At 33.0% G+C, this 22,073-nt stretch overlaps 1 protein-coding gene across 3 annotated transcripts; it reads left to right on the top strand.

The window, feature by feature from the left end:
- Positions 1-435: 435 nt before the first annotated feature.
- On the top strand, positions 436-17,919 carry LOC124358973 (protein spaetzle-like). Of its 3 annotated transcripts, none has more exons than XM_046811262.1 (4): positions 436-636; positions 3,151-3,222; positions 12,200-12,297; positions 16,642-17,282. In XM_046811262.1, the coding sequence occupies exons 1-4, from the start codon at positions 589-591 to the stop codon at positions 16,829-16,831; spliced, it is 408 nt and encodes a 135-aa protein (XP_046667218.1). In that variant the 5' UTR covers positions 436-588; the 3' UTR covers positions 16,832-17,282. The 3 variants fall into 3 exon arrangements, with proteins under 3 accessions (XP_046667218.1, XP_046667217.1, XP_046667219.1); XM_046811261.1 differs by lacking the exon at positions 16,642-17,282 and adding an exon at positions 16,425-16,635 and having other exon boundaries at positions 437-636; XM_046811263.1 differs by lacking the exon at positions 16,642-17,282 and adding an exon at positions 17,292-17,919 and having other exon boundaries at positions 445-636.
- The last annotated feature ends 4,154 nt before the right edge of the window (positions 17,920-22,073 follow it).

Genomic DNA, 22,073 nt, shown 5'->3' with positions numbered 1-22,073 from the left:
TATAAAATTTTAATGTAGCAGATGTTCCAGCCTATTTGTCAAATTTCACCTGAAAATTTAAACAGCTGTTTATTGTCAGTTAAATTTGGATTATGAAACATATATATTAACATTTTTCAGAATTCAAAATATTCTATGTAATGTTTATTTTTATCTTCGCTTAAAGCTTCCTTGAATTTCGATGAATATTTTATAAAAGGAATTAGCCAAATTGGTCCAGCTGTTCACGAGATTAGCGCACATTTTGGGATTCATTTTTATTTGTAAGATACATTACAAATTATCACCTGAAAAATGTGTGGAAAATTCCAAGTGTAACTGCGAGATATATAAAATGTATCTACATTTTTTCATAACAGGGCAGTATTACATAAAGCAAGCAACCGGGTTATCTTATTCTCGGTTATCCCGAAGATAATTTGAGGAAAATAGTGACCTTGCTGACCTCTAAGAAGGCAACTTCAATAAACTGGTTTTTAGGTATCAGAAAAGTGTTCAATAACATTGCCTGGCGCATTAGTCTCAGACTGTTCCATATCTCTATACATAGTTTTGTAGCCATTGTAATACAGAACAGTATAATAGACAATGATTAAATTACTTATTTTAATCTTTGTTGCCAGTCCAGGCCTAGCTGTAAGTATTTTCAACGTACTTATGATGATATGATATTTGTGTAGTTTAGGTAACTAACACATAATGAAAAATTAGATATTATAGTAATTAAAAATAAAACTAGTTTTGTCTCTCTTTCATATAGTACTGTACAAAACATTGTGGTTGTAAGAAAACAAATTTTTATTTCTCTTGCAAATATCTATTTGAGAAACCTGAGTAAAAAAGACAATATTTGACATGTATATCCATCCAAATAATATTATAAATGTAAAAGTGCCTTATTTGTTTGCTTTTTTGTTTTTGCTTTCACGTGTAAATTATTCAACCGATTATAATGAGATTTTACATTGACATTCTTACGGTCCCTGGGATGTATATAGGCCTATTCTTATTTTGAAAATCTCTCCGGGCTACACCCCACTGGTTTGGTGAAAAATCCCATCTTCGTCTCTTAAGTCATGAAATACTACTTGAAAGAGCATGTCAAATGTAATCAAATGTTCTGCGTAAACATTATTTTATGACTGCACAAACATATGTTTAATTCATTTAACAATTTTAAATTTGTTTACATTAATAGTGTGTAAATTTTGTAATGCGTAACTATTAGTTTTAATGCCGTTTCAGATTTTAACGACTAGGCAAGTACTCTATCTTAGAAATCTACTTATAAAACTATCTTACAAAATGTCTTAAAACAAGATGGTCAGAATTTGACTCAGAAGGCTGTCTTTGCATGCAAGATGAAAGTTCACTGGACTCTGTGCCTAAACTAACTACCAATTCCATCTTTTAATGTTCTAAAATATTTTTCAGAAACGAACACCTAAATAGTATCCTTGTTAATGCACTTTAAACTGTACATTTTTATCACATCTTAAGTATTACATATATAAGACAAAAGCTACTAACTTTTAATATCAATTTAAAGACTAATAAAACCCCTCATAGTTGTCTTTTGACAAAAGTAGACTTCTCTGATCTGTGAGATATATTTTCTTGATTGGGAAACAAGGCAAGATCAAGTATGGAACAAAACAATACTAAGAACAAAGTAAATTACGATGGGCATAAATATTCAATTTTTGACGTATTTTCTTACGTTGGAAACAAGGCAAACTCAACATTGGAATCAGAAATATAACTCAAACCAGAAGTTCTCATACTGGTGCAAAACCCAAGAAATGTTGTGTGAAGCTGTGAGTAACTGCCAGTGAGTAAGTATATGTTAAATGTACGTACATACATAACAGTCATATCTACTAATCAAACTGATTTTATTAAGCCATAGTGAAAGTGTTAACAACATTGTATTATAGTTGTTTCTATGTTTAGTTGTATATCACACTGATTTCAGCTGATGCCTTTGTACCCTACAACAAAGATATGTATTTATTTTGTGTAATAATATTCTTAAAACCACTGAGTTTTTACTATTTTAGCTTTTTACCATTGCGACTAAGTACTTTTAGAAAAACCCCATTATTTACACTGTTTTATTTAGTATGTATAAATTTAATACTTTAAATTTTATATTTTCAAACCATGCATTTTTAATAATAATTGTATATGTTATTTATTTTTAAGTATGTTTTAAACTGTATATTTATAAATGATCAAAGTAATTTACCTAAATTAACTATTCTTATGTTATGAATTCCACAATATAGGGTTATCTTTATGTTAGAATATTAAATTGTAAACTAAAACCCTTTTAAAATTCTTTTATTTCAGATACGTGTTTCGGTATAAACCATCTGTGAACATTAACCTCTAACTAAATAATAAACAAAACAAATAAGTATACACCTGTCGACTATTTAAACAGATGTTAAATTTATATGACACAGTTGTAATTTTGATTAGTATTCTGTGTTTAATATTTTTTCAAAGATAGGATTTGTTTTATTTTTTAAATTGCTATTTAATATGTTGTGAGGATCTTTGTTATAATTTAGATAAATATGTAATTCTTCTTTCGTGTTTAATTTTTCTCCTTTCCTTTCAATATCCAAAATTTCCATGTTCTTTTCAATATTTTTGTAGTTATGTCCAGTTTCTAATAAATGTTCAGCGAAATTTGATTTTATTGTAGACATGTTATTTGTTTTCAAAGCTTGTATATGTTCTTTAAACCTTTTATTAAAATTTCTGCCAGTTTGTCCAATATAATAGCTTTCACAGTCACTACAGTTAATTTTGTATACTCCACATTGTTTGTATAAATCTTGATTGTCATCTTTTTGGTTTACTTTGTTTTCAATTAGCTTAAACGTATTATTTTAAATTTTATTTTACAATTTATTATTCTAACTATTCTTAATAATTATTTGTAATAGTTCTCACTGTGCTAGAACTACTGAATTTTTATTTTTCATTATTAAAATCAATTAAGTTAGTGTAAATTAGAAAAATAAGTTGACTTTGCCTATTCAATGTAAAGTTGTCAATGGCAATAAAATTCTTGATTTAATCATGTCCTCTTTGAATCAATGAAATTGCGGTAGTGTTTAAACAAGAAAATATTTTCAGATACTCACTGAAGAAGCTCAGATCACACCCAACTCATCTGTGTTTGAAGAAATTCCACTTTGCTCATCTGTGGTAAGTCTCCTTTAACATTACTAAATGTTTTAAAAAAACCTGCTAGAATAAATTGTGTAACTGATAGCATGACATATTTTTATAATAATAAAAATATATGTGTAAAAAATATTTTTATCTTTCTTTGAGTAAAAATAATTTCTTACAAAAGTTCCAGATGCAAAATGTTTTATTCAGTAAACACTACAGATAACACTGTACAAAATCACACATTTTTATTGGTGTGTATTTAGCTTCCGCCAAGACCGAAAACTCACTTTCCTCAAGTGCGGCTTGAGGTCGGGAGGAGAAGCTTCATTTGCTTCAGCCCAACCTTGTATAATGACCTCCCTGACACCGTAAAGACTTATGCTGTTAGCATGTCCAAAAAGAACATTAAAAACTCATACAAAAGCAACAACTTAAATTTTAGTAAGGGAATTGTATATTAAGCAGGTATTTTAAAACTAGTTTTTAGGTTTTAGAACTATTATATATTTTACTTACATAGTGTTTATTTCTGTAATTGACACCTTAAAATGCTGAAGTCAGTTTTTTAACTGCTTTTGTAATCTTTGTTATAGTGTTTGTATTTTTATGTATGTTATTGTTATTTATTTGTTAAGTTGTTATTAGGCAAGTTATTTTGAAAAACACTTGATGGTAAAGGAATTGTTATTTATTTATTTATTAAAAATATCATCTTTGAAAAGATTGTGTATGTTCAACATTCCACACATTTTGTAAGTTGATAATGTGAAATGTATTTATAACCACAAATGACAAGGTAAATCTATAACTCAATGTTTTAATGTATATATAGCGAATATAATTAAATTAATTGAAAAGTAACAATTCAAAAATAATATTTGAAACATTCTGATATCCAGATGTTGGTGTTTCTCAGCATTTCTTCATAAGTCTGAATATCTGAACCTTCGTACTCAAAGGACTTTACAGTATTCTGTAAAATAAATTATGTGTTTCACAATCTTCAAACTTAATCTCAAACAATTGGTACTGTAATAGATAAGACATTTTATCCTCTAAACATATGAAGGACTATTTCTCTCAAAAAGTGGGACAGAGTAGGTAAGAGTTTCTTTAGTGTATGAGACAATGCAACATCTTTGTTTTATTTCCGCTCATGAATATATACAGATGGCCTAAAAACAAATCATGATTTTATTGAAAATGTTTATTTTGGAATAACTTGAGTCATAGAAGCAGGTTTTTTTTTCGAAAACGTCCATCTATATGTACGTTTAAGCTTCAGGCAGGTTCATTTTACCAAATTAGTTATATGCAAGTATAACCATGTTTTTTATTTGTTTAATCCAAGTTGACTTAAAATCCACATTAACAGTTTTAATTACATTTTTATTAATTATAATTTATCATATACCCAAAAGAATTGCACAACTGCAACTCTCGTATCTTGACCTAGAATTTCAATTTTTTATGATGGTTAAAATGAAATTGTAATCGAGACGATAGATAATAATTATTGAATTTCTGATTTCTAAAAATTCTAAAAGTACTTATAATTTGTTAGTATCTTGTGGAAATCTTTACATTATCATTTTTGCTTTTAAATATTAATTTTGTAAGCAAATCTCTAAGGATTACAATTAATTTTTACCACTCATTTATATTTAATTCAAAACTAGCAGTATTAAATGACCTCAAGCTTTTCCCCATAAAAGAACAGTGTTAAACTCATGCAGTTTTATGTCCTTATTTTAATCGTGGAGTTATGGAAGGTGTCTTTTTTAAAGACATAAGTAATACACATCTAAACGCTTTTTAGTTTTTCTATATTTTTACGGGATATTCAGAGAAAAATCTCAAACTTTGATGTACACTTCACTGTATAAACATTGAAAAATTGTAACAAAAAAAATTAACAAGTGTTTGGGTGTGTATTTATTATAACTTGATACAAACAATTGTTAATTTTATAACTTATTATAAAGAAAAGGACGTAAAACTGGATGAGGTTTAACAGTTTTCTTATAAAAAAAAAACATTCGTGATCATTTTACTATAACTGACTTAAATAATTTAAAAAATATTAAAAACCTCAGTTAAATTTCTTTTTTTGACTTTTTATACAAGTGCAATTTCAAACGTGGAAAGCCAAAAGAAATTAAATGAAAATGTCTTTAGTTTTTAAGTCACTGCGAGGATTGTTTTAACCCTCTCTACCACTCAACCTCAAAAGACATCTTCATAATATAATACCAAAACTTACGTAACTATAAAATACACTAATGAGTTTTTATATTGAGCATATTCCTCATACCTCTTTGGTAGTTTGGAAGTGGCAAAGTAAAATGTTATAACATGATATGCTTTGGTACCTACTATTTATTTACACTTTTCATGAATGACATGTCATCTGTACAAATGTTGTGTCATTTGTAAAAAGTTATCTGTGGAACAAATGGAAATAATTAAGGACTTCTGAATGGTATATTGTCTGGAACACTGACCCATTACCACCTTAAGAGTTGTCCTCATGTGAAAAATGAGGATACTCTAGATTGAATGGAGAATTTCGGAAACCATTTGGAAATAATTCTGGGAAACAAAGTAACATAAAATAGTATTATTGTGTAATGTATGGGGTCGACACTGTACTCTCTATGGGTCGGGAAGAATAATTAAACTACAACATTTAGAGTAACATTGCTCTAGGACCGCTCGTAAAAGGAACGGACGGGACGCGGAGGTTACATGACGGTGTCTGGTGGTGGACTCCGGGTGGGACTGCTGGCTGGCCAGCTTGGACCGTTGGTTGTAGGGTAGTGGCGTGATGTGACGTCACAGGAGAGCAAGCCTATGAGCATTCTTTATTCTTTAGACCACATCGTATGTTACATCGCCTGACAATACATACTGCCAACATCACTGGTGCAGACATTAAATATCACTATGGATACCTACCAACTTAGTACTTCTCACACTAAATACACTACAATCCTCCCCCTTAAATACATAAGTCCCCTACAATTTTAGAAATTTATCAATTACAATTTGTTTTACAATTCTCCAATTTTAAATCAATTACAATGAATAAGAAAAATTGACATTATACTCTTTTATTTTTGTAAGTATAGATTATAGAGAACAAAAATACAAACTCAATATAATCCTTTAACACAAATCACAAACACTTCAATCAAAAACCAATAAATCAGAATATAGCAATTAATAACACATTGAATGAACACAATTAACAAATCGATAATAATAATGCTTAAACAATATTAATTATATACAAGTCACAATTGGGGTTGTATTTACAAGTCCATTTTGACTAAAGGTTTACGATCCCTTAGTGGGTATCGTTCTAACAGGTGTCATTTGTTTGGGTGAAACGCTGGAACTGTTATTGTTTTACATTTGTACGTGGGCTGGGGCTTTGCCCCTGAGCGTTTTGTTATTGTTATGGTTTTGCGGAGAGGGGGGCAAGGTCGTTGCTAAAAGTACTGGCGACCTTGCGTTCGCTCTGTCCCGCGACTGTATATCGATCGTTTCCTGCGTGTGCCTCTGTTGCCACGCTTGCGTCTGGGAGTCTAGGCATTGTTGTCAACTCAGACATTTCCGGACTACACTGTAAACCTACCAACTGGTCGATATGTCGTTTCCACCTCATGCCCGTATTCAGTTCAACTAAATACGTGACTGGTCCTAATCGTGAAACTACCACACCTGGTATCCACTTATTTCTACCTCTGTAATCTCTGGCTATGATTGGTTGTCCAATAGCTAACTGTCTAGTTTTACTACCCCTATAGTACAATCGTTGTTTTTCTTGATTATCTGACATTATTGCTTTAACATTTGGGCGAATTAAATCTAACCTAGACTTTAGCGATCTGCCCAACATTAATTGAGCTGGCGATAGATTGGTAGTAGAATGCACTGTATTTCTATAAGTGAACAGGAAGTTACTCAAAGCTAATTCTAAATCCTTGGAATTATGAAGAGCTGTTTTCAATTTATTTTTAATAGTTCTGACTGACCGTTCTGCCCAAACCATTTGTTTCTGGGTGGTATGGTGGTGAAAACGTGTGTTGATACCATTTGACATCAAAAATTCTTTAAACTCTTGACTGGTAAAAGGTGGTCCGTTGTCGGACACTATGTGGTCTACAATACCATACCTACTAAATAATTCCCTTAATTTCACAATCGTGTGAACAGCTGCCGTTGAAGCAACGGGCAACACCTCTGGCCACTTAGAGTACGCATCTTTTACCACCAAAAATAACTTGGACTGAAAAGGTCCAAAAAAATCAATATGAATTCGAGACCAAACTCGTTCCGGAACATTCCAATGATGCAGGAAAGCCTTGGGCGGTTTTGCTCGTTCCTCCAAACAGGCTGCACAGCTGTTAGCTAGTTGTTCTATGTCCCGGTCGATATTAGGCCACCATACATATGCACGGGCTAATGCCTTCATGCGAACAATACCTATGTGTGTGAAGTATGCAATTCGTTCAGAATGTTTATTCTGAACCTTTTTAGGTATTACCACCCTGTACCCCCACATTAGGATTCCTTGCTCCAAGGTTAATTCCGACTGTCTAATTTCAAATGGCTTTAGATCTGGTTTCAGTTACAATAGGCCAACCTAATTCTACATAGGATATTACCTTTTTAATTTCACTATCTACCATTGATTCTCTTTTTATGTCTACATAGCTTAATGGTATGTCATTTTCAGCTAAACACTGCAAATAGGTACCTATGACATTAATATTAAGGTCATCATCCGAGATTTCATCTTTAATCTCACTATTTACAGGTAATCTAGATAAATCCATCGGCATTGCCATGGTTTTGGGACTTAACATACACAATCTCATATTGGAAACCACTTAAAAAACAAAGCGTATCGTTGTAACCTACTGGCTGCGAAAGCAGGTAACCCTTTCTTTGGTCCAAAAATAGCCACTAAAGGCTTATGATCAGTCTTTAACAAAAAAACTGTGTACCATATAAATATTGACTAAATTTCTTAACACCAAATACAATTGCTTAATGCTTCCTTATCTATTTGTGAATAGTTTTTTCAGCGCTATTTAACACTCTACTTGCGAATGATATAGGTCTTTCTGTACCGTCGTATTGAATCTGACTCAAAACTGATGCAATGCCATATGGACTTGCATCACTGGCTACCACTAGTGGTAATGCAGGATCATAATGCGCTAAAACTTCAGCAGAGATTAACTTTTGCTTAATCTCTTGTAGTGCCTTCTTACATGCTAAATTAAATACAAAATCGGTATCCTTTCTTAACAACTGATACATTGGGGTTAAAATAGTGGATATCCTAGGAATGAAACGTGAATAGTAATTAAACAAGACAAGGAAGGCTTTAAGCTGTGTCACATTTTGAGGTTCAGGTGCCTTGACAATTGCTTCAACCTTACTAGGTGCGGTATGCAACCCTTGTTTACTGATAACAAAACCTAAATATTCTAAACTGTCACAGAAAAATTTACATTTGTTCTTGCTCACTGTGAACCCATTGTCTTCAAGTCTTTGACACACTAGTCTAAGTCTATGCATGTGTTCCTCATTGTTTTTACTGTTACTAGAATGTCATCTAAAAATACAGTTACCCCCGGGATACCTTGTAATGTTCGTTCTATTATTCTCTGGAATATTCCCGGTGCTGAACTGATACCAAAACATAGGCGATTGTAAGCATACAATCCTTTGTGTGTGCTAATTGTACAATACGTTTGACTATCTACATCTAGTTTTAAGCTGCTGATAAGCTGAAGATAAATCTATTTTAGAGAATTTTTCTCCGTTTTGTAGGCTGGCAAATATTTCTTCAATTTTCGGTAACGGGTGTCGGTCTACCTCCAAGAAAGGATTTACAGTTATTTTATAATCCCCACAAATTCTTATTTTCCCATTAGCCTTAATAATTGGTACAATGGGAGTCCCCCATTCACTGGTATCTACTGGTGAAAATAACGTTCTCTTGTTTCTAGTCTAGTCAGCTCGGCTTCTACTTTTTCTTTAAGTGTAAAAGGTAACGTCCTAGGTTTAAAGTATTTTGGTACTACATTTTCTTTTAACTTTAATTTAATGGTGCACCCTTGAAACATCCCAACTTATCCGTAAATACATTTGGAAACTCATTGTACAGTAATTCTACTTGTTTGTTGTTGTTGACAACAGACGGATTGACAGATGTTTGTTTGTTTACCTCTACAGGTGTGTTGTGGCTTCCACTGACAGGCGTGCATGCGTCTGCCGCGCTGCCGCCTGCAGTTGGCACAACCCCCACCATGCTCGTGCGATCGGCTGACTGTACATTGTTTACATTACTAGGCACTCTAACTGTTAAATCTAATGCTTGCATCCAATCACGCCCTAACAAGGGATTAGCCCCATTAGCTACGATGTATAAAGCTAATTGTTTCTCTTTACCTTTATGTTGTACATCGACCATAACCTTACCTAAATGGCCTGATCTTTTCATGTGTATATGAACTTAATACTAACTAGTTGGATACATGTTTATATTTCCTAACTTAGTCTTACAATCTTTTTCTGACATAACTGAAACACAAGCTCCACTATCGACTTCAAATACAATTTCCTTACTTTTCCACTAATAACTGTACCGTTATTGGCTCAATTTTTATTAATCTTAGTTTCTATTTCTTTAACCGTAAATAGATTGGAAATGTCATACACATCGTCATTGTCTTTATGTTTCCAGTGATTATCTGAACCGGACTCTGCTGATTCTTTACTTTCCTCTACATAGTGCTGCCCTACCTTTATAAACATATTGCTTTTTATCGCTGTAAAACTGTTTCCCTTTAGCTGAAAGCTCCTTAGACCTATTTGTAAAAACATTTGGTTTGTTCTCATTAGGTTTGTTAACATAATTTTTCGATCTACAAACTCTTTCAAGGTGTCCCTTCTTTTTACAATGATTACACGTGTACTCACGAAACCGACATTGCGATGCTGTGTGTGATCCTCGCTTGCCGCAACAATAGCAGGTGATGTCTCCCAGCGCCTTCCCGCCGTCCGATGACCGTCTCGCTGCGATGCTCGCCGCCTGTGTCCTTTTCGGTATCGACCCGCTGCTCTGCATCCGGTGAATACGTCCTCCTGCAGTTGTCATCTGGGCCGCCCCCTTCTCAGCAAATTCATTGCAGTAGCTAGTTGCACGGCTTTTTCATAAGTGAGGTTTCTCCTCCCCGAGAAGTCTTTTCTGTATCTTGTTGGTCTCGCAGACCCGCGACTAATCTGTCCCTTAAGTAGTCTGGCAATTTTATCACCAAATTCACAATACTTAGATAACTGTTTTAAAATGCACAATATAATCGCTAACCGTTTCATGATCTCAATTGATTCCGCCTACTAAATTTAAATCTTTCCGTGATAAAAGAAGGCTTGGGATGCAGATGATTCGCTATAGTGTCCACAATTTCCTTGTACGACTTGTCAGACGGTTTGTCTGGTGTAATTAAGTCTTTCAGTAACGTATAGGTCCTTACACCCATAACTGTCAACAAAAGTGCTTAGTTTCTTTGAATTTATCGATATCATTACAATCAATAAAAAACTCAAATCTCTCTATATAAGACTGCCACGATTCTTCCGCACTATCAAAATAACCCATAGACCCGATAGTTGCCATTTTGTTTTCTTGTACACTCCGTAATAACTGTTTAAAATGTCCCCGGTAAAAATAATCGTCTAACGGCATTAATTGCAACGATTAAAATCAGCTTGTGCGCTGCTTACACCAAGAATAGTTTATATCGATCGGCGTACCTTACTACTCCGACCGTTGGAATGTCCGGAATGTCCTTGCACATTCGCGGTTATTTGCACGTGTTCATTACGCTTGTTGCCCTTCCGCACTAAATCACTGTAATTCACTGTTGCAGTTGTTTTCCTCGTCGCCACTGTAATGTATGCGGGTCGACACTGTACTCTCTATGGGTCGGGAAGAATAATTAAACTACACATTTAGAGTAACATTGCTCTAGGACCGCTCGTAAAGGAACGGACGGGACGCGGAGGTTACATGACGGTGTCTGGTGGTGGACTCCGGGTGGACTGCTGGCTGGCCAGCTTGGACCGTTGGTTGTAGGGTAGTGGCGTGATGTGACGTCACAGGAGAGCAGCCTATGAGCATTCTTTATTCTTTTAGACCACATCGTATGTTACATCGCCTGACAATACATACTGCCAACATCACTGGTGCAGACATTAAATATCACTATGGGATACCTACCAACTTAGTACTTCTCACACTAAAATACACTACATATTGTACATATTGCAACCTATTGTAAATTCTACACATGTATGTATAGTTCTTTTGTCACTTTTTGCAGAACCTTAGATTTAATACTGATTTTACATTTTATAGTTTTCATAACCTTACAAAACTAGTATGTACCTATACATTGACTAAGTGATGAATGTGTAAATAAAGAACTCATTGATTCATAAAATTTAATAAACACAGGAATTAATATCAAAATTGGTATTTTCTCACTTCTACACATTTATAAACCAACAACTTAAACCCATGCTTACAACACAAAAACAGAAATCTGAAATAATTACCAAAAATAAATATAATATTTTAAGAAAAGTCCACATATTATGTGTATATAATATGTGTACATATATTATGGACATATATATGTCCACATATATATGTCTCAAATTTTCTACAAACTCATAGTACTTAAAAATGACAATGGCTGGCTAAGTTCAAACAAACTCTTAAATTTCATTTATGTAACCTTGATTTGTATTCTGTAGGTGAGTATTTAAAATTGCAGTGTATTTAATCATAATATGCATATTTAAAATTAGTTAAAATTTTAGACAAATTGACACTACTTCTGTATGTTTTGGTTCTTTTTATTTTATGAGCATAGAGATTGGTTGATTGGTAGTTTTATATAAGTTTCTGAAACTTTTTCAGCAAAGAATTATTTATCCTAAAACAGCAGCGACAATTGGATTCGTTGTCAACGATGAAGAATACAGGCAAGGCATAAAAACTGAATCTTGCGTCAACCAGTAAGTATTGTATCTTTATTTTTGTGTTAAATTTTGGTAATTATTTTGCATTAAACAGTTTGTTAAAAAAACAGTTTTTCAGTGGAGTATTTCCTAACAACAACTCTTCAAGCATTAGTGTAAAGCATGCTTCAACCGTAATGGAACTTTTAGTACAATTTCAGGTTTTCTAACCTCCTCCCTGAGATTTTGGAAAATCATGACTTTGATTTGCTTTGAGACTTTTTGTGAGACAAATGGAAAAAATTGTAAATTAGAGGAATTCAGAGGAAAAGGTACATGTATGAAAAGAAAAATATGGTTATAGCAGTTGTTCAAAATGTCCACCTTGATTTTGTATACACCATACAAAGACTGAGAACAGAATCACAAATTTCTAGCAATAAAGGTTTTATTGTTATTAACAAGTTCAAATGCATTTCTAATTAGGTTTCTGAGTTCGTCAAGATTTTGTGGTTTTGAAACATACACAGTCTCCTTTATAATACCACACAGCGAAAAATCACACGGCGTCAGGTTTGGTGAGCGGGCTAGCCATGTACCACGGCGATTAATTAACAATGTCCATTAATTAACAATCAAATAAAAGATGTAAAGAGCGTCATAATAAGGACCAGCAGCCATATCAACTACTTCGGTCATATTGTGGGTTCTCCGACCCATTACTATTACGAAGATATGGGTCATCTTACTGTATGCATCTCCTACCTCACTGAGTCCAGCGTCCATCTTTATTTTTACCCCGTAATACTGTTATTTGGTTATGTGTCAACTTATTATACCACCTTCACTGCGATATGAGATATGTAACGACTTTAGGGCAGTCGAAGTAGTAGTACTGTGCGCTAACTGCAGTCAATGTGTTAAATTATAATACGTTTCTAGCTATAATACGTTGTTAACTACATTAGAATAAAAGAAAACTAAGAAGGCATGAAGTATAGGTTTTGAGTATGCTGTCATAATCGAATACAAATGAGACGTAATACAAGTTAATGTAATTTTTCAGTAAAGACATCACAATTTTAAAACGCTCTTCATAACTGACAATAGGGTGGCGCATATGTCAGTTTCCCCAGAATAGAGATTTAAAGGTGTTATAGGCAATAAAACACTTTTAGGCAAGAAAAAAAATTCATTATATGAAAATACACATATTACCATACAATGTTATAGCAGTTGTTCGAAATGTCCACCATGATTTTGTATACACTTCATACAACGACTGAGAACAGAATCACAATTTTTTAGCAATAAAGGTTTATCGTTATAACAAGTTCAAATGTATTTCTAATTAGGTTTCTGAGTTCGTCAAGATTTTGCAGTTTTGAAGCATACACAGTCTCATTTATAATAACTCACAGTGAAAAATCACATGGGGTCAGGTCTGACGAGTGCACAGGCTAATCGATTGAACCATGGTGACCAATCCATTCATGAAATGTGTTATTTAAAAAATCTCGAACTTGGATACCGAAATGTGCTGGGGCACCATCTTGTTGCCAGATGTGCAAATGAATATTGAAAACAGGATTGTTTCTGAGCTTGGGAACTAGTATTTCCTGCAGCAACTGTAAGTAACTTTCTGAGAAGCCCTCAAATCTGATCGGTTTTTGCAAAAGCCTCGGACTTTGAGGACACAAAATTAAAATAAGGGAGGCGCAAAGGTCCTTTTAGGACTAAGGGCGGGGACAAACTGTCCTTTTCCATCAGGAAGAAAAAAAAAAACTTTCTGAGTTAATTTTTCCTTGAAGAAAATATAGACCAATCAGTGCAGTACTTGAAATACCTCCCCATACCATAACACCAGGCACATTGAGTTCTGCTTGGATTACGTTATGAGGATTTACATAAGACCAGTACACGCAATTATGCCGATTAACGCATCCATTTAGTTTGAAACATGCCTCATCACACCACAAAATTGATCGCAAGAAATTTGGATCAGCCTCTGAAAGGATAATTATTGTCTCACAGAATTCCAATCGCCTATCGGAATCATCCTTGTGAAGCGCTTGGAATAAAGATGAACGGTATGGCTTAAATTTTAGTGCTTTAACATTCTTAGCACGCTTCTTCTTGATATTTCTAGTTCAGCAGATGCCTTACAAGTCGATTTACCGGGGCTGGCTACAAAAGCTTGAGCAACTGTCTGCAGGTTTTCTTCGTTGCAAATTGATCGTGGATGACCACACTTCGGGGCATTTAAAATGCTTCCTGTGTTTTAAAATTTCTTATTTAACTTCCACATATACTGTAGAGTGGGTATCTTGGCACCTGGATATTTACCACTAAATTTTTCAATTATCATGGCAGTATTTTTATTATGCTTCCAGAACAACTGAAGGATGTAAAGTCATTGTTGGGTTGTAAACATTTTTAAAAAACACACAAACAAATAACAGATGCAAAGACTGTCACTTTACACTAGCCACTAGAATAGACAACAATGAACTTACTCTGTGTTGCTGGCAACTTAACATTGTTACCAACCTATCGAAACAAAATATCCCACTTTATGGGAAAACTGATATATGCACCACCACCCCGTACACTCTTGAATCTCCAGATTGGTTGAATTTTAAAATAGTTTATCAGATATACATCTTTATTTTTAGTAATATTCAGTTATAAATAATTGTGGAATTGCCATTAGAAGAATAAGGAGATCTTTAACCGATTTTTAAAATGAAGAATTTAGATTTAAATATTTATCAAACATAAAAATCAAATGTAGAATAAAATGATTATGATCTAACCAAACTTACAAACCTTGATCTAAATGTAAATTTTTACATGTTAATTACATGGTAACTTCCCTTCTTATTGCTCTTGTGTTCTAATCAAACTAACAACCTTAATATAAATGTAAACTCCCATAACACTGTTGCAGAGATCGTCCTTATATTCAATACTTAACAAGGCTACGACAGATACACGTAGCTTCATACCCACATCATTCAACTTTCCTTCGTATTGCTTTTGTGTTCTAATAAAACTAACAACCATAATATAAATATAAATTGCCATATCACTGTTGCAGAGATAGTTCTTGCAATATCCCAGGCTGTTTGCCAACAGGTTACTCTTCACACTGTGTCCAGTGATTCACTACGGTGACTCTAATGATACTCAACAGGAATACAACAGATACACGTAGCTTCATACCCAAATCATTCAACTTTCCTTCTTATTGTTCTTGTGTTCTAATCAAACTAACAACCTCAATATAAATGTAAACTGCCATATCACTGTTGCAGAGATAGTCCTTGCAATATCCCAGGCAATTTGCCAACAGGTTACTCTTCACACTGTGTCCAGAGATACACTACGGTGACTTTAATGATACTCAACAGGAATACAACAGATACACGTAGCTTCATACCCAAATCATTCAACTTTCCTTCTTATTATTCTTGTGTTCTAATCAAACTAACAACCTCAATATAAATGTAAACTGCCATATCACTGTTGCAGAGATAGTCCTTGCAGTATCCCAGGCAATTTGCCAACAGGTTACTCTTCAGGTTGCGTCCAGAGATACATCACGGTGACTTTAATGATACTCAACAGGAATACAACAGATACGCGTAGCTTCATAATAAAATCATTCAACTTTCCATCTTATTGCTTTTGTGTTCTAATCAAACTAAAAACCTTAATATATATGTAAATTGCCATATCACTGTTGCAGGGATAGTCCTTGCAATATCCCAGACAATTTGCCAACAGGTTACTCTTCAAGCTGCGTCCAGATATACACTACGGTGACTTTAATGATACTCAACTGGAATACAACAGATACGCGTAGCTTCATACCCAAATCATTCAACTTTCCTTCTTATTGTTCTTGTGTTCTAATCAAACTTCAACCTTAATATCAATGTAAACTGCCATATCACTGTTGCAGGGACAGTCCTTGCAATATCCCAGGCAGTTTGCCAACAGGTTACTCTTCAAGCTGCGTCCAGAGATTCACTATGGGGACTTTAATGATACTCAACAGGAATACAACAGATACGCGTATCTTCATACCAAAATCATTCAACTTTCCTTCTTATTGTTCTTGTGTTCTAATCAAACTAACAACCTTAATATAAATGTAAATTGCCATATCACTGTTGCAGGAACAGTCCTTGCAATATCCCAGGCAGTTTGCCAACAGGTTACTCTTCAAGCTGCGTCCAGAGATTCACTATGGTGACTTTAATGATACTCAACAGGAATACAACAGATAAGCGTAGCTTCATACCAAAATCATTCAACTTTCCTTCTTATTGTTCTTGTGTTCTAATCAAACTAACAACCTTAATATAAATGTAAATTGCCATATCACTGTTGCAGGAACAGTCCTTGCAATATCCCAGGCAGTTTGCCAACAGGTTACTCTTCACGCTGCGTCCAGAGATTCACTATGGTGACTTTAATGATACTCAACAGGAATACAACAGATACGCGTAGCTTCATACCAAAATCATTCAACTTTCCTTCTTATTGTTCTTGTGTTCTAATCAAACTAACAACCTTAATATAAATGTAAATTGCCATATCACTGTTGCAGGAACAGTCCTTGCAATATCCCAGGCAGTTTGCCAACAGGTTACTCTTCAAGCTGCGTCCAGAGATTCACTATGGTGACTTTAATGATACTCAACAGGAATACAACAGATACGCGTAGCTTCATACCAAAATCATTCAACTTTCCTTCTTATTGTTCTTGTGTTCTAATCAAACTTCAACCTTAATATCAATGTAAACTGCCATATCACTGTTGCAGAGACAGTCCTTGCAATATCCCAGGCAGTTTGCCAACAGGTTACTCTTCAAGCTGCGTCCAGAGATTCACTATGGTGACTTTAATGATACTCAACAGGAATACAACAGATACGCGTAGCTTCATACCAAAATCATTCAACTTTCCTTCTTATTGTTCTTGTGTTATAATCAAACTAACAACCTTAATATAAATGTAAATTGCCATATCACTGTTGCAGGAACAGTCCTTGCAATATCCCAGGCAGTTTGTCAATAGGTTACTCTTCACGCTGTGTCCAGAAATACACTACGGTGACTTTAACGATACTCAACATGAATACAACAGATGCGCGTATCGTCATACCCAAACCATTCAACATTCCATCCTATTGTGCTTGTGTTCTCACTAAAGAAATATATTAGATCTAAATATTAAGAGGATCCATTACTGATTTTCATGTCTTTACTGTAACAAGTACTTTTGCATAACAATACAGCAAAAAATAAAATTTTAATTTAAAGTTACTTTACGGTAGTGATTAGATTTTCATAAAAGTATCTTTTTTTAAAGTCTCTGAGTTTGCCATGGCCCCTAGGCTCGTTCCTGGGATCGGCAACTTATGAGGACCTGTATTGTTATAATTTAACTATACTATGCAGCACACATATAAAATGATGGGATTTCTTCTGAAAACTACTTTACTTTTAGTGTATAATTTGGAATAATTGTTTATGTTTAACCATTTGACAATGGCAAAGATAACCATCATTTAAATGAAGAAAACCAATATATTATTACTATTCTAAATACTGGATCATTTTTATAATCTACTTAAGGCAGGCGAAATAAAATATAATTGGATTCAAGTTTTTGATTTATTTATTCCTTTTCTGACAGATGTATACCCATCCGGTTAATACATATTGTGATCAACTTTTTTCAGGCAAATTGTGAAAAAAGTTAATAGATGTTTGATTGAATCGTTAAAAAAGTTTCAAAATACTTTTCATTCTTTTCATGGTAAGTGCTCTATTCTGAGGAAACCAGTAGAGCATATTTGAAAGCTTTATTGTTTTTTTTAAAACTAGAAAACAAAACACTAGGAGAAATAACGAGCTGTAATCCAAAAGTTAAACACATTTGGAAAGGAGACAAGGATTGTTGTTGTCTGAGATTTGATACCTGCTGTCTGTTGTATTTGTAAAAATGCCTGGTGAATTTAGAGACGTGCAAACAAGAATGAAAGAAATTAATTAATCCCACTGTATTATATTCACCATATGTTGGGATCAGGGTTGTACCCGGCTTGGGCGGGCTCTGGAAATGATATTTAGAATCCGTCAACAGTCCTTTAGAATAAATGTGTGGCGGGGCCCAGCCTGGGCTACAGTAAAATTGTCTGAAAAAACCCGATCTGAGAACGAGCTTGGTTGTGTTTTCACTGTGTCAACCAACTTTTAACATTTTTAGCTGCAGTCCAATTAGATTCATTGTACTTTTAAATATTCCAAAAGGGTTCTGACACCTTTACATGTTTTCGAGAGTAGAAAATGGTATGTTGTGGTGTTTCTGGTGGCAGATTGATGGAGTATAATCGGTTTCATTTCGATTCTCACTCATTTTAGATCCAAAAGCAGCAATTGAAAAGAAAGTATATAACATTTCAGACTTTTTATGTAAATGGCAATGCTCAGAATGATTTACAAAACTAGTTCCTACAAGATTACTACAATGTGATTATATAGCCTAACAGTAAATAATTTATGGTTTACATTTCTTTAATGTATTTTATTTTTTATTAAAATTTTTCTTTCAAATCATATAAACTATTCAACATTAATGAAAAGTAAAATTGTAAATGGAGATGTTAACTGAATTATATTAAGTACTATTTTCGTTTTAAAATTGTATTGTCTATTTCATTAAGTTTTAAAATTGTATCTGATTGTTTCAATATCTTCAAGTAATTTTTAACAACGTCTTTAATTTTATCTTTTCTATTATTGCCTTTTAGAAAATCAAAATATTATTAAAGACTGTTTCATAATATCTAGACATAAAAATATGGGTTGTATTTATCTTTCACAATATTTCTATAAGTTGATAAACAAGTTATTAGGCATAATTTCTGATTTATATGATGACAGCTCAAAAAATCTATAAAGAAAATTAACAAATAAAAAATCCTTAAAATATAATTAGATTTTAAAGGTATGATAATTGTTTGTGAATGTTACTGTAAAGGGGATAAATATTGAACATTTCTTCCACATTCTCATTGACCAAGGTTTACTTTCTTTACAATATGATTGTTTTTTACCTTTAATATAATGCCAATTATTAAATTTCTTTACAAATATAGCATCCTTTCCCTTTGAAAGTAAATTTTTCAAAGTTATCAAACTACTCTTCTCTTTAGAAAATTCATTAAATTTTTTTAATCTTTACACATTTAAAGTTTTTTGCGTCTCCATTGATATAAACAAAATACGTTTCGATTTTTTAAACTCGCATTCATAAAAATATCTGGTTATTTCCTCATTATTTAAATCTTTGTACTAGGGAAGTTACAGGATTTGTACTATTATTTTTATAAATTACAAAGATTTCTCTAAACCAATTGTTTTTATATATTTGGTTTGAAAGTGGTTTTTTTTTGTTAACGATTCTAACATGAACATTTAATCTTAAACTTAGTCTTATTGTGAATTTTTGGGTGAAATATAGGAAATATACTATATGTGAAAATATACTTTAAAACTGTTTCTAATAATTCTTTATCAACATCTTTAGGTCTAGTTTTTATTTTGGTGTGAACATTATTACTATAGTTTATGACTTTTGGAAGAATATCCATTTAAAGTTTTTATTAGCCAAAAATAATTTTAATTCTCTCAATGTCAGTTCTGTTATATCGCATACAACACTAGATTTTTAAATTTTCTGCATGATAAATTCTTTTGTTGCAGTTTTTGAAACTTAATTAAATTCTTTGTTTTAAACTATGTATCTGTATGTACTTGTAAATGACAAGAAACGTTATGATTTAATTTTATTTCATCCTTTATTATATCATCAAACACGTCCTTTGAAACATCTTTTCAGTTTTTTATTTTAATTGCTCTTAACATATTTTGAAAAAGTATCTATTACACTTAAAAAATCTTTAAATCCTTCATTTTTATCTGAATAACTTAACATGTTTATTATTAAATCTGCTGCCCACAAAATAATCGATTTCTAGAGTTACAATTTTTTTCTATTAAATGTATTTCTTACCAATGCATGAATTTCTTTAGATTCAATTTTAATTTCGTCTTTATTTTTAATATTTCCTTGAAACTGGCAAAGAAATTTCTGAAGGAATAAATCGATTGTCAGTGTAGCTGGTTTTAGTAGTGATCGAAATGGGAGGGCATTAAAACGACTAAAAATGAAAAAGAGATTCTTTTCTATAATCCTAATTTTTGAGTTTTAAACACTCAAAAGCAATGACTGACACGTAAAAACAGACCGACTATGTACTTACTTTTCTGACAGTGATATAGTTAATATTTGTTTATGTGATTGATGGTTGGTTTTATTTCCCTATAGATTTCTAGAAACGTCAGTTTGTGTGATTATAAATGCAAAGTAGTTCTTGGAACCTGGCTCATTCTACAAGGAAAAATATTTTATTTCAGTCAAAAGAATAAACTGATATGGAATAAATAAAGAAAAACTTTGTGACAGCTAAATGTTCACTTGAACTATTTAGGTAAGATCTTAATATCAGGATTTAAACTATATTAAATTATAGCACCTCCAAGGAAGGATCCGCTTCATTTCCTTTCAGAGGTTATTTGTGTCAAGTTAATTCTATAAGTGGTATTATGAGACGGTCCAGGCCAAAGCTAAGCTAATTTTTTCTGCTCTTTCAACAGTTCAAATTTGAAAGAGATGGTATTCCTTATACTCGTATTTATCGTATCAATCTGACTGTTGTGTAAACATTTAGGCTATACTTTTCCTCTTCCAAAATAGAGATACTTTATCATCGAAATTAAAAATACCATGAAAAATCTGTATTTGAAAATAGAGAAGATAAAAATCAAACACAGCTTATCGTTATCTCAGTTTGTTGTCATTGTATTAGATAACCAACAATGCTAATTTAGCTTATCATTGCGGCATGCAGAACTTGTACGATGATGTTGTCTATGTTATGTTTATTTTGCATTAATATAAGATATGTTTATTGGCTGAGCGTTAGTGAAGCCTATCACTCATGGGACTGGAAGTTATAGACTTGAAGTTATGCATGAAGTTTTTATTTCTATAAGAGAATCACAGTTCGATTATGGTGCATGCTATTGCATAGGGTTTGGCTGAGCGTTAGCGAATAGTTTTACATTGGTCTTATGGGTAACCATTGGGAGTAGCAAGAAAATTTCAGAATCAATGCAGTTGTAAAAAAACTCGCTATACCTAGGTAATTTTATTCATAAATTAAAAGAAAAGAATAATAACACATGTAGCCCAACACTTTTTTGTGGAGATTTGGTGTGTGGACTTTTATTATTTAAAAACTTATATGAAACGTAATTTAGTAAAAAAACTAGCTGTTTCCCGTGGCTTCGCATGCTTTTCGTAAACTTTGCCTGTATATAAGCACTTCTGGTTCAAGTGACTTATATTTCCAGTGCCGATGTCGAGTTTGTCTTGTTGCCACGACCAAGGAAATTTGTCAAACGTGTATGTTTACAGCCATTGTACACGTACATGTACTTTATTATAAAGTGGTCCAAACCTCAAGCTTTAAGTTCAACCAGAAAGTTATTTTAAAGACAAAAATACATAATAATTTAGCGCCTTCAAATAGTGTTTGGCTATTTAATACACGTAACTGTCTTGTAAATGCAGTTTATAATGTGCAGGCGCTTTGAAAACTTTTATCTATTGCAGCGCCTCCTGGTGGCGAGTTACATCAATGGGCATAGAATATAAACCTTCTACATGGAAAAATACACGTACATACAAA

This window comes from Homalodisca vitripennis, chromosome 4 (assembly GCF_021130785.1).
Source record: "Homalodisca vitripennis isolate AUS2020 chromosome 4, UT_GWSS_2.1, whole genome shotgun sequence".
NCBI classification, from domain to species: Eukaryota; Metazoa; Arthropoda; class Insecta; order Hemiptera; family Cicadellidae; genus Homalodisca; species Homalodisca vitripennis.
Note: the sequence above shows the minus strand (reverse complement) of the source record. Positions and strands in the feature narration are given on the sequence as shown.

What these genes read in the sequence shown, in the direction of transcription:
- LOC124358973 (XM_046811262.1), top strand. Translation starts at nt 589, where the DNA reads ATGATTAAATTACTTATTTTAATCTTTGTTGCCAGTCCAGGCCTAGCT. An exon ending in TTCCACTTTGCTCATCTGTG is followed by an intron (nt 3,223 to 12,199) that starts GTAAGTCTCCTT and finishes AAACTTTTTCAG; the next exon opens with CAAAGAATTATTTATCCTAA. An exon ending in ACTGAATCTTGCGTCAACCA is followed by an intron (nt 12,298 to 16,641) that starts GTAAGTATTGTA and finishes TCACTGTTGCAG; the next exon opens with GAACAGTCCTTGCAATATCC.